We start from the raw sequence: 13,730 nt of genomic DNA, 5'->3' as shown, positions 1-13,730 counted from the left end.
TCGCCCCCTCGTGGTGGGAAGCAACAACGCAGAGCATCGCAACGAAGAGCCAAGTTTCACGTGGGCTTCTGGTTCCCCAGAAGTGCATCTGGAATGAGGATTCCTGTGCAAGTGACTTATTCAGGGTGTGCTCCCAGGAGAAACCAATAAGGGAGTGGGAAAGCAGGAGAGGAATGGGAAGAAGCCAAGCAAGGTATGACTGAGGACAAAGTCCTGCAGAGCAGGGGTTCCCAACCTATGATGAGTTGTATAATTATTTCAATTATTTCATTATATATTACAATGTAATAGTAACAGAATAGAGTGCACAATAAATGTAATGCACTTGAATCATCCCGAAACCATCGCCCCCTGTCCTGGTCTGTGGAAAAATTGTCTTCCATGAAAACAGTTCCTGGTGCCAAAAAGGTTGGGAATTGCTGCACTTCTACAGTTCTTGGCCATGAGATAGAGTCCAGTAGACCGAAGCCTGAACCTATGGGAGACTCTGGAACGTAAGTTACCTCACTGTCTGTTGTCCCTGGAAGCAGAGGAGCTTGACTTTCCTACCCCATCACCTAGCAGTCCTTCGCTAAGGAGCAGGTGGATTTGGGGAGGGTGGGAAATAAACTCCCCGGCACTGCCCGCTCTTGGTGCCTGCCTGCAGTCCTCCTTTCACCACCAGCACACACAAGCCAGGGAGGAGACACACAGAAACGGCAGAGGGGATTCAAAGAGACATACTAACAGCATGGACAGTGCTGTTATAACAGCCTGTCTACAGTTCCCTTAACAAAAAAATGACAACAAAAAAAAGTCTCTCAATTTGGAGAAGAAAGCTTGCTTTCTTACAAAGGGTCACAGCCTGCAGGCTGGCCATCCTGACAGGTTGGGAAGCACAGCCTCTGGCAGAGAAGGAAAAGCAGGCACTTCAAGGGAGCGGAGGGTGGAACAGGAATTTATGCTGAAAGGGTTGGCCAAGTATACATATTCAACACGTAGGAGGGGGCTATGAATATTCACAAAAGGGAGACATACACATGCATAAGCAAACATGCATGTTACACACAACTCATTTGCACTTTGGAGTGGAGGCTTAACATTTAAATGCATTACAATTAGGCACTATGTGTCAAAAGGTGAAGCAGGGACACAAGGGCACTCAAGTGTGCAGCCTCTGTAAATCAGCCAGAACCAGTCCATGGCTGATGGTCTCTTAGCAAGAGAGAGTTACTGAAATTAGTCTCTTGTCCTATCAAAGCTGTAGTTATGGCCTGTGGAATGGTGGGGGGAGGGGACAGGTGTCAGTTGGTCAGCACCTGGTGGTCAGTGAGCTGCAATTGTTTCAACATTGCTTATCTCCAGGCCAGTGCTTGTTTAACCTTGTGGCAGTTAGAACACAGTTTATTCTTTAACTGTAGGGGTGAGTGACTCAACCCTTGCCTGGCATGGCCTTAGGTCCTGTTTATAATCTTGTATTTTATTGTCACAAACAGTCAATTCCGTCAGTCTTATGATCACTATCTTAACAAAAATAAGAAGTCAAATGTCTTGCAGCTGTTCAGAGGTAGAATCTGAGTTATTCTCCTAATATTTTGGATAGAAATGTATTACTATGTAACCCAGAGTTTAAAAGCAATAGAGGCCCTGGCCATGACATTATGTTCAAGAGCAATTTACTGACATCAACAAAGAACACAAAATTCTAGTCCCCACCCATTGAGAGGACTAGGATTTTAGTATTTGGTATATTGTATGCATAACATATATATTTTCCCCGAATTTTTTAAAAAAATACTTAAAATGGTTTTCAATACACAGATGGAAAATATTTAAACCTTTCCCCATGTGCCTATTTCTTTGTAAGGTTTGGACATATGTCTCATATACTTACACATCTTATAATCTGGCAAGAACAGTAAGTTAAAATAAGAATTGTTATTTTTCAAACAGTTTTTAACACTCTCCACAATTTCAGCTCCTTCGTTTTCCAAAAGCCCTGGAAAATACTCTGAAAGCATCAAGCTCAGAGAGATTTAATCCTGTGTTCCTGCTATAGGTTCTTGACTCTGCTGGTAAAGTTGTCGGGCGGTTATCACAAGGATGAAATGTGAGGGACAAAAAGACACTAACAGACACAGGCAAAGGACTCAAGCTTCAGTGTAGGTGAGGGATACGGCACGTCCACACACGAAGCAGGAACAAGTGTAGCACTCCCAGAGTCCTCAGGCTCTGTGCCCCACTAAGGCCCCCTACTGTGGGCAATACTGCCAGACTGGTGCAAGAAGCCAGTTAGTTTGTTCCATCTCACAGTGTTTTTATATCCTACTAGCCCATCCCAACCTTCTCACCAGCTGTAAGTAACAGATTACTGCTTGATTACCATGAGGCAGGGTAAATCCAACTGTCCCTCTATGATAAAAACACACCCCTGAGGACTCCTCTTGCGATGATGCACATATGTGGTGTTTCCGCTTAGTTTCAGCATTTATATCAAGTGAGACTAATAGCATGAGTTGTTCTATTCAAATGGTGATCTTTAACACACTCACACCGTTATACTGACAAAAGATGAAAATTTCTTTACCTGCACAAGTTTCAGGTTCCAGGGTGGATGGTTAATCAAACCTTCCATCTGAACCTGGTTGGCTACTGCAGCTTGCAGTTCCACGTAAGTACTACTGTCCAGTTGCAGCCCTGGAAACAGGTCATTGATCAAGCTGAGGAACAGGGGTTCGTCTTCATCAACCTAAGGTGGCACAGGTTAACATAAACTCACTCATTCTGTCCACAAACATTTATCAGCTAGCTAGGATCTGCATAGCGCTTATCACTTCATGCCCAGAGAATCATTTATCACTCTCCTAATCAGTCTTGTATCCTCTAGTACTTTCTCCTGAGCACCACCACTGAATCCACATTGTACCCAAAGTTCCTTGGCGTTCAACATCTTCTACAATTCAGCCTCAATCTACGGCGCCAAGGTCTGATCTCATTACTTTATCATATGAATGCTCTGCTTCTCACGGACTGGCATGTGCATTAACCTTACAAATAGCAATTTATAGTCGCAACCCCATGAGAATGGAGTATTCATATTTAAATTTTCCTAATTGGGAAAAAAAATTGCATGACTTCATCCAACATTGGCCGGGAACCGCCATCAGGGCAGTGTTTTCAGCCTTTCATAGAAGCAGCAGGTCTGAGTAAACTGACTCTAATCCTTATCTGCTATGTCTTTAATACATAGATTGCCCCATTCCCAGCCTCTGACCCCCTCTGATTTCTCCTTATTCTCTAGGACTTCCCTGATGCTTTCTTGAATACTTATCTAGGAGTTCCAAGAATAACATTATCTAAGGGAGGCAGTGAGGTGTACTGGAAGGAGCAGAGGATTTGATGTCAGAAAGTCTTCCAGGCTTTTGTTCCAGCTTCTCAGCTGACTGTGGTTACGGATGAGTCCTCCAACCCCTTGAGTCTAGTTCCTCCGTAAGTAAAATAACAATAAGCAAACTAGCCATCCATATCCCAGAGTTGCTGTGAGGCTCAAACAAGACAACATGCCTGAAAAGGCTTTGTGATAGAATAGTAATGAATTCTACAGATGTTACTTGTTTGTGTAACTAGAATGTGAGCTTCCGAAGAACCATTTCTTCCTCAACCTTGTACGTCTAGGGCATGGGCACAATATGAGACCCGTGGAAGCCCCTGAACAGAACAAACACCACGTGAACCCACCCATCAGCCAGCTCCAAACCACCTGGCTGTACCTGTGACAAGCACAAGAGCTGAGAGATAACTCTCACAACTTCCACAGCTAAGTTTTAGTGCACCTTTGGACAACAGGAATGTGTTGTTTTGGAAGAGACATATCTGAGATAAGCTAGTCATATACAAAGAAAGCAAAACGTTCTCATAGTTCCCTGTGAATCCAGGTTTTCATGTCTAGATTTGTGTCACATTATGAATAATGGTAGAGAACTAGATTGAATTTTGGAGCTAAAACCCACTGATGACTCATTTTATTACACACAACTGATAAGAGGAGGCACTTGGCCAGGTATGTTGGCTCACTCCTGTAATCCCAGCAATTTGTGAGGCCTAGGCAGGAGAATCATGGGAGCCCAGGAGTTTGAGGTTGCAGTGAGCTATGATGACACCACTGCACTCCAGCCCTGGGCAACAGAGTGAGACTGTCTAAAAAAAAAAAGGAGGCACTTCCAGCCCTTATTGGTCGTACAGGGTCATAGGGTTTTTTGCCGCCTTCTGGAAGCCTGATGGCAGCTTCACACACCCAATATCCCTGCAATTATTAGTGCTCACAGCTCAACATGAGCCAACCCCCATTTTTCAGCTGGATAGAAAGAAACCAGGTCAAAATTTTGGAAGAGAAGTGAATTCAGAGAAGAAAGATACCAATTTAGAAAGGTTCATGTCTCTTAGTCCTCTCATGACAGTGCTTAATTCACTATCTTCTGGTCTGGCTCTTTTTTGAGATCCAAGTGTCCTCAATACAGATAGAATGTTTCTCAACCCAAAGTCATAATGAACCTAAGATTGGAAAAGAGGGCAAAAATATTATTTAATTGAAAAACTAAATGCAGACTCACTCTACATGTATGATATTCTGATACTTATACACCAGAGTTTTGGAGTGGCTGAGCTGGAAACTTTTATTAGCTCAATTCTCTTGCCTTTCCTTTGCCTGAAAAATGATTATTCCATTGGAAAAACCAAGCTATATGATATAGTATTCACACCTTAAATATCTTTTGAGAATAATAGAGTCTGAGCAAAACACAATAGATTTTAAATGTATAACCAGGTTACATACTGTATATATGATTTCATTTACATAACATTCTTGAAATAAAATTATAGAGATGGAGAAAAGGTTAGTGGCTGCAACAGGTCGGAGATTAGGGAGAAAGGTGGGTGTGGCTACACAGGGTGGCATCAGGGAAACTCGTGGTGATGAAACAGTTCTGTATCTTGACTGTAGTGGCGATTGCATGAATCTACACATGTCCCATAATTCCACAGAACTACACACACACATGCACGTGTGCATGTATAAGTGGTGAAACCTTAATGAACTCTGTGGATTGTTCCGGTGTCAATTTTCTGGTTTAGTTATTGTACTACAGTTATCAGATGTCAACACTGGGGGAGGCAATGTGAAAGTTATACACCACCTTGTATATTTCTTCGCAACTTCCTGTGAATCTATAGTTATTTCAGAATCAAAAGGTTTTAAAAATACATAACCAACAGGTCAAATTATTTATAAATATATTTTAGAAAAGAGTCACTGAGATTTTTTTCCTTAACTCACTGATTAGGGTTTATCAAGGTAAAATTGCAAAGTGAAAAACCAAATTCTATAGCTAGGGTAAAAATAAATATACACACTTACCTGTTTAGTAAGTTGCTCTTCACAGAGTTTGTAAAGAACATAAAATTTTTGAGCCAAGATAACATTTTCAAGAAAACCACAGCTTGCAAGTTTAACTCTCATAATGATCTGAAAATTAATATAGTGAAATTGTTTCAAGAACTTTAGTGAAAAGCAGTAAAGAATATAAATTATATTATGCTTTTAAATCCTAGTGCATACCTGCCTATCAGGAACCATCATAGCGACAGTTCTAAACAGGATTTTTAAGTTTTCTGGTAGTTCCTGGCGCCCAGCATATCCAGGGTTCTAAAAATTAAAATATATTTAACTTTTAATTGTTGATATAATCTCCATTTCCTCAATACAAATAGATTTCAAGCAATTAGTTCAAGTGGTATTAAAAAATATTAGATTCATAAAATGTCCTTGTTTTCTCAAAAATATGTATTGGACCATCCATATTTATTAATGTTCACATTATTCCCTTTTATACTTTCCACTTTCATTATATTAATAAAGTCACATACACAATTTTTGTGTAGCAAAAATTAAGCATCTGTGTGTCTACTGGCTTAAAAAATAGAAAAAAAAAGAGAGAATAGAAGAGAAAACAGGATAAATACCTAGATAATTATAGTCTAAGATATGTTATTGATTGAAAAAGGAAAAAAAACACCTCAGGATTTTATACTGATCAGCCTACTCAGGTATTTTTTATTTCATCTCTTCAATTACTCTTTGCAGTCATAGTTATAGAGTTCTTTGGATGACAAAAACTCATGGTGAAGGGAAATAAAGAAGCAAATGACACAAAAAATATTGAAAAGGAAAAAAGTAGAGGTGGAAAGGAAACTAAGGCTTCCTATGAAAGGTCTGACCCAAAAGTCCCAAAGGAAAAGTTGGAAGTTCAAAGACAAGCAAGGCAAACAGGGGTCAGTTATTTTAGGCAAGTTCACTGAGAAACCTTCAGTGCCATGAACATACTGGGCACTGTTAATAGGCCAGATCCTTTGGTAGGTGCTGGAAACAGAGACTGCTGGTTGCCTGTCAGTACTCCTCTGGCCTTAGCCAAAGAACCCAAGCTGCAAGCTGGGCACATCACCTCCACATTAAAAACTACTTTTCCCAGCCTGCCTTTCAGCTGCTATGATTAAATTCTACTCAGTGTGATGAAAAGGGATACATTGTATGAAATATCCTTGACTTTTCTTTGAAGGAAGTTGATTCAATCAACAGGATGCACCAAAATAGAGAAGCTTTCTGTAGCATCCTGGGTCACAAGGTGACCCTGAAGATGGAATGCGTGATGCAGTGGAACCAGAGGAGGATCTTAAGAGAATAAACCTTTATATGTTAAGCTGTGGTTCTTCTGTGTCTGAGTTATTCACAGCTTAGTGCAATACCTAGTTGCTATTTCCAATATTATTCTTAATCCAGGGAAAATGTTAAACTTCTTGTAAATTCTTCTAGGCCATGGCTTCACACTGATTAAATTTCTTCATCCCATTTCCTGAGTTATAACCAATCACTTTTGGATTATTAGTAGTATTATTTTCCCCTAACTGCTTTAATGGATGTTTGCTTACAATAAAGTTTATCAGAAACATTTCTGATTTTGCTTAACATAATTTATCATTGTCCACTGGGACATTTGAAACTCAGAGTACTTTGTGTTATTTTGCAACTTGAAGATTTAACTGTATAAATAACACATCAAAACGTTAAAACTGGTTCAACATGAACTTCATTTCCCTAATTCATAGAAACTCCTGTTTATTCATGCCTTTGATTTTCTGTCTTTACAATACTGAATCTCAGAGCTCTGCCCTCAATCATACGGTAACTGAATTTATAGGAGCTTGTTAAATTATTTTGGTATTTTAAGTCATTCCCTTTTAGTCAGCGTCAGAGAAAAAAACAAGCATAGAGGTTAAGCGGTCAGGTTTTGATGTTAGAGAGACAATAACCTCTTTCCCTTACTGGTTGTGTGACTTGAGCAAGCTTTTAAGTCTCCCTGAGCCTCAGGTAGCTCAGCTATAGAGTATCCGCCTCATGGGCTATCACAGCCATGAGATGAGATAATGGACATGGGAGAATCATTAGTGTTACTGACCAAATAGTTCAGGTTCTTCCTCCTTCCAACTACCTGACAGGACCATACTTCCTCACCCTCTTGGAAGTTAGGTGTGGCCATGACACTTGCTTTGGCCAATGACTTGTTACTTGTGTCACTTCTGGGAAGAAACTCTAGGAACCAGAGCATGATTCTTCACATTCTATTTTCCTTCTGCTACAGCATCCAGAAATGATTGAGACGGTAGCTACCTTGTCAGCCTGAGTACCAGAGTAATGACATGTAAAGCAGCCCAGCCTCCCTGCCCCTACCCCAGTTAACCCATGGTGGACATGCGGCATGAGAGAGAAATAAATCTTTGTGGTTTTAAGCAATTCAGATTTGGGGATTGTGTGTTACTGAACAATAGCAAGAGGTATGCTGTTTGATACCGTACATAAAACATTTAGCCCCTACCTTACACATACTGAGTGCTCAATAAACAATAGCGATTATTATCATTAACATATTATAATTTTATCTTCTGTCTGAGCTATATTTGCTACTCAAAAAAATCATACATTGGAGGGAGGGAGGGACAGAGAGAACATAAAAAAATCATACAATAAGAGAGAATGGCTCATGACTCCTGGATAGTCAATCATTTACCCACTAATATATGCTTACATTAAGTCTGTAACAATTAAACTAATTGAATTGCATTTCGAGCCTGTGTTCTCACCATTGTTAAGAAGATTCCAAATTCTGGATTTAAATCAACACAATCACCATCAGAAAAAATGAACTGTTTTTTTCTCTCTTTTCTTGCTGTCAAAACAATATAAATTTGTTGCGCCGCCACTGACAGTACAGGCAATTCAATTCTGTTAAACTCATCAAAACAGCCCCAGGAACCCGACTGTGCAAGACCTGGCATGAAAAACAGTTAATTTGTAAAGTTTTTCTCTATAACATACCTTCTTGATAGCAGTCACTTCTCCAAAGTGCTCCCAAACAATTATATACTGAAACACAATTTATGTAAACTTTATCTGGCTGTTTATAAGGACATATTTAATTCTAGTGACAAAGAAAGGTTTAATTATTTGTATATCACCACCAAAAGCAGGAAAATAGCACACTGCCAAAATAAAAGTATAGATACCCAGGGATGCTGAAGGGTGACAAAATTTGGTCCAGTCTGAAAATGCCACCTTCAGTGGGGATGGTGGTGGACGGAGCCATAATGTTTGGGGAAACTGACAAAATAAGGAATGCCTCATCTAGATCAGCCCTCTCCATTCCCTTTTTATTGCAATGAGATAGAAAGGTCAGGATGCAGGGTGAGACAGAGAATGGCCAAAGGGATTTTTATTTCTTATAGAACCCAGCAGGAAGAAAGACCTGGATATTGTGAACATTGCTCCTGTTTAATTTCTAAGGATGAAAAAACCTTCATTGCCTTCAGCTATACAAAATGCTTGCCCTCACCCTCAGTCGTTCTCTCTTCTTTGGGAACTGCCATTATACACATGTATATATGTACACCTATATATTCATATATCCCTATGTCTCTTACATTTTTCTGTCAAACTTTCCATCTCTTTGTCTTTTTGCAATATATTCTCTTGGCTAAATATTCCAACTCAAGAGGGTTTTTTTTTAATTTACATCTTCAATTTCCAAGAATTCCAATTGTTATTTTCTCATAATAGCCTGTTTTTCTTTAATTGGTTGAATGTGATATTCTTGAATCTCCGTAGCTATTAATTTTATATGTTTTTTTTTTTCTGTTTCCTCTGTTAATTTAATGGTCAGTAGATCTCTTTACTGTTTTGGGTGCCTCCCTACATCCTTCAAATATTTTATGAGGCTTTGTTAACTCTGCACAGTGGTTTTTCAGGGTGTATTTCCTCATCCCAAATGTTAACTCCTGTCTGCAGCCTGCACGCCTGCCTCTGGTGATGTGGAAGAAGGGGTAGGATGGGCAGGAGACTTCTGCCTGGGCACGGGGCTTGCAGTCTGACCCACTTCCTTGCCCTTCCTCTCTGGCACCAGCCCCCAACTGGGGTTGATCTTTGTCCGGACTCCCACTTCCGAGAGCCGTGTTACAGCTTCTATATGGAGTAAAAATGCTGGAGACGGCCACTTCCTTTTTTTTTCTTCTGTGCCTTCTGCTCTAACTCTGGCATTCCAAGGCCACCTTGTGCTCCATTCTGTCTCTCTCCACCATTCCCAACTCTCAGATCAGGGGTGATCCATAGAAGAACCCTTCTGCTTAATTAAAAATTGGTTCCAATGTTTATAGCAGCAGAATTCACAATTGCAAAGATGTGGAAACAACCCAAATGCCCATCAATACATGAGTGGATTAGTAAAATGTGGTATATGTATACCATGGAGTATTACTCAGCTATAAGAAATAACGGTGATATAGAATCTCTTTTGTTCTCCTGGAGAGAGTTGGAACCGATTCTATTAAGCGAAGTATCCCAAGAATGGAAAAATAAGCACCACATGTACTCACCAGCAAACTGGTTTCCCTGATCATCACCTAAGTGCACATTTGGGAATAACACCAATTAGGTGTCGGACAGATGTGGAGGGTGGGGGGAGGGGATGGGTGTACACCTACATGATGAGTGCCATGCACACTGTCTGGGGAATGGACACGCTTGAAGCTTTGACTCAGGGGGGATGAGGGGGGCATGGGCAATATACATAACCTGAACTTTTGTACCCCCACAATAAGCTGAAATTAAAAAAAAAAGAATGGAAAAAAATAAATAAAAATAAAAATGGTTCCTGGGGTTCAGAAATGTTTCAACATACAGGCAACCATAAAGAGCAATATAATGAACAAACATGTACCCACTTAACCAAATCTTAACATTTTGCTTCTAATTTCATTCTAAAGAATAGAATATTAGAATGACAGTTCAAGTTCCTGGATATCCCTCTCTGGGATCTATACTCCCTCCTTCTTCTTCTCCAGAGGCAACTTCTATCCTGAATTTTATGTTAATGGTTTTTATGCATGCTTTGAAACTATTGCTCTTACGCAGGTATTCACAAACACTATTTACTTTGTTTGTTAAAATTTATAGGTGTCTATCTATATAAAATACTATACATGTCCTTCTGAAATTTGATTTTTTTTTTTGCTCAATATTATTTTTCTGAGACTTATCCATGCTGATACATGTAGCTCAAACTATATTGAATAGTATTGCATTGTATAAACATATCAGTTTAAAAACTCATCCTACCCTCAATGGATATTTGGGTTGTTCCTAACAATTTGCAATAGCAATGCAGCAGTCTTGTTCATGTCTTCCTGCAATATGTGTGAGGAGTGGAGACGCTGGGTCAAAGAGTATGCATATCTTCGCACTCACCACCTGTTGCCACCTGTTCTCTGAAGCAGTTCTACCAACTTACACACACAGAAGTACTAAGAGTTACAGTTTTTGCACATCCTCGCCAACAGTGGTTTTAGACTTTCCCACTTTTGCCAATCTGGCAGGAGTGAGAACAATATCTCATTATTATTTTATTTTGTGTTTCTTAATGATTTGAAAAGAATCTTTTCAAAATACTGGATATTAATCTTTTGTCAGCTGTGTTAAAATATCTTCCCCCAGTCTGTAGCTTTTATTTTTCCTACCTTCTTAAATGGAGACATAATCCCATAATGACTATATAATTTTATATATAAATAATTCCAACATCCAGGTAAATAAATTTAAGAGCTGGATGTACAGTCTCATGGTATGTACTGCAGAGACAGTCTCACATGCCATTTAAAGGAAGGGCTGGATGAGTGAACTCATGATGTTTGATACAGAGAATCTTCAGTGTATTCCTCCCCAACCACGTCCTCCCTGCTCCCTCCTCCCTCCCAGAGGGAGGAGCGGCTAAACTGAACTTGGCCACAATCATTTTCTTGATTTTTTTATTATATATACATGCCTAAATAATTTATTTTTATTTTTACCTATTTTTGAATTTTAAAGAAATTTAATGATACTGCATGTATTTTTGTGAGACTTGCTTCCTTCGCTCCATATTTATGAGACTGCTCTATGTCAATGCATCTTATACTTACTCATTTTTACCACTATGCAGCATTACTATATAAAATTTCATACATACATTTTTTCTTTCCTTTATATATACTATATAAATTATTATGTTCACAAGCTATGTATCCAGACCACCACAGAGGATACTCAGGGTTGTTTCCAGCTGTTGGCTGTTACAAGCAATGCTGCGGTGAACATTCTCACACATCCCCCATGCATAAGTGCAGTTTATCTGAATATATACCAAAGGGTGGGATAGCTGAAAACACACATGCATGCTTTTCAAAGTAATGTCAAGTGGTTTCCAAAAAAGGTTTTTATACTCCTACCAGCAGTGGATGAGTGTTTCTCTTGCTCCAACCCTGCCAATGATCAAAAATATGACACTTAAAATTCTGTTAATCTGATGAGTATAAAATGGAATCTTCTTATAATATGCATTTCGTTGATTGCTGGTCATGTGGTTTGCTTCATTCGTGAAATGGCTTTTTCTTGTTTTCCTATTGGGTTATCTTTTTCTTATTGATTCATAGGCAGCATTCATATATTTGGGATACTAACTCTTTGTAGGTAATATTTGTTGCTAATGCCTTTTCCAAATTTCTGATATGACTGTTCACTCTCTTTTTGGTATTCATTGATAAATAAAAGTTTTTAACTTAGGGTAGGTAAATGTATCAATCTTTTCTTTATGGTTTGTGACTTTTGTATTACAAAACCCTGTCTACTCTAAAAACAGAGCTATTTTATTGTACTACCTTCTAAAAACCTATACAGTTTTGCCTTACACATTTTAGGCATTTAATCCCCTAGAATGGTTTTTTGTGTATGATGTGAGGTAGGGATCTGATTTATCTTGCTAAATATTAATCATCTATTGTTCCAGAACCATTTATTACAAAGCCCATCTCTTCATCACTGATTTGTCACCTTTGTCACATGTTAAGTGTTCTTGGCCTGCTTCTGCATTCTCTATTATATTCTGCTGGTCTATTTATCCCTGCCCCAATACCACACTCTCTTAATTATGTTCTAAATGGTATCTTTCTAAAAATTTTAATTTTATAACTATTCCTTGTAGTTTATAGAAGTATAACTGATTTTGTGTATTGATTTTATATTCTAGTAAACTTGTTAAATTCTATTTTTCTATAGATTTGTTGAATTTTCTTTACAGTCTACTGTTTCATTTGTAAACAATAAAAATTTTGTATTTGTTTCTTTACAATCTTTGTGTTTTTGTTGTTGTTCCTTACTGCACTGGCTAGGATTACAGTGCAATGATAAATAGAAATAATGATAATGAAAATACTTGTCTCATATCCCATATCAAAGAGAAATTTTAAGCAGTATGATGTTTTCAATGAACGTCCATTATCAGGGGAGCTATGTGGATGGCTGCCTGGAGGAAGAACCTAAGAAACAGCAAGTGTGAGGCTGTGAGGAAGGAGTAAGCTTCATATGTTTGAGAAACCTCAGGCAGGTCAATGCAGCTCTGGCAGAGAAAGGCAGGGAGAGCATTAGGAGTCAACAGGTCAGGACAATAGAGTAAGGATGTAGGAAGGAGTGGGGATGATCACGTAAGACAATACAGGATCACTGTAAGGATTTTGGCTTTTACTCTGAGTGAAGCCACTAGATAGCTTTCCTCAGAAGACTGTCATGATCTGATTTACATGTAGAAGGATCACGGTGCTGCTGTTTTGAGACTAGAATGGAGGATCCAGACAGAGGGACATCAATTAGGAAGCTTACTGAACGGTCCAGGTGAGAGATGATGGTGGCTTGAATCAAGATGACAGCAGTGGGGATGGTAAGACATGGTCGGATAGTGGGTGTGTTTTGAAGGTAGAACCAATAGTGTTTGCTGACAGATTGGATCTGAGTATGAGAGAAAAAGAGGGAGAAAGGATAGGTCAAAGTTGTTTTTTGATTTTGGGGTTTGTTGGTTTGGTTTTGGTTTGGTTTTTTGTCTGAGCACCTAGAAGAATGGAGTGACTATTTTAGTGAGATGGAGAAAGCTGGGGAGGGAGATCCGGAGTTTGGTTTTGGATATAGTGAATTTGGACCTACTAGACATGTAAGTGGAGGTGCCCAGTTGACAATTGTCCATATGCATCCAGAGTTTCAAGGAGAAGTCGGAGCTAGAGATATGAATTTGGGAGTCGTCACAGAGACGGTATTTAAAGCTTGGGTCTGCGTGAGGTCATCAAGA

The 13,730-nt window shown here is 39.1% G+C and overlaps 1 protein-coding gene across 1 annotated transcript in view; it reads right to left on the bottom strand.

Annotated features, from left to right (window-relative positions):
- Positions 1-13,730, bottom strand: part of DNAH8 (dynein axonemal heavy chain 8) — a 296,755-nt gene that overhangs the window by 146,283 nt on the left and 136,742 nt on the right. Inside the window, 5 exon segments of the mRNA XM_069487596.1 lie at positions 2,567-2,728; positions 4,396-4,530; positions 5,396-5,503; positions 5,597-5,683; positions 8,173-8,360. Of these exon segments, the coding sequence (XP_069343697.1) occupies positions 2,567-2,728; positions 4,396-4,530; positions 5,396-5,503; positions 5,597-5,683; positions 8,173-8,360 (680 nt within the window).

The sequence above is a fragment of the Eulemur rufifrons genome, chromosome 15, assembly GCF_041146395.1.
Source record: "Eulemur rufifrons isolate Redbay chromosome 15, OSU_ERuf_1, whole genome shotgun sequence".
Lineage (NCBI taxonomy): Eukaryota > Metazoa > Chordata > Mammalia > Primates > Lemuridae > Eulemur > Eulemur rufifrons.
The sequence above is the reverse complement of the archived record's forward strand: the minus strand, read 5'-3'. Positions and strand labels throughout refer to the sequence as shown.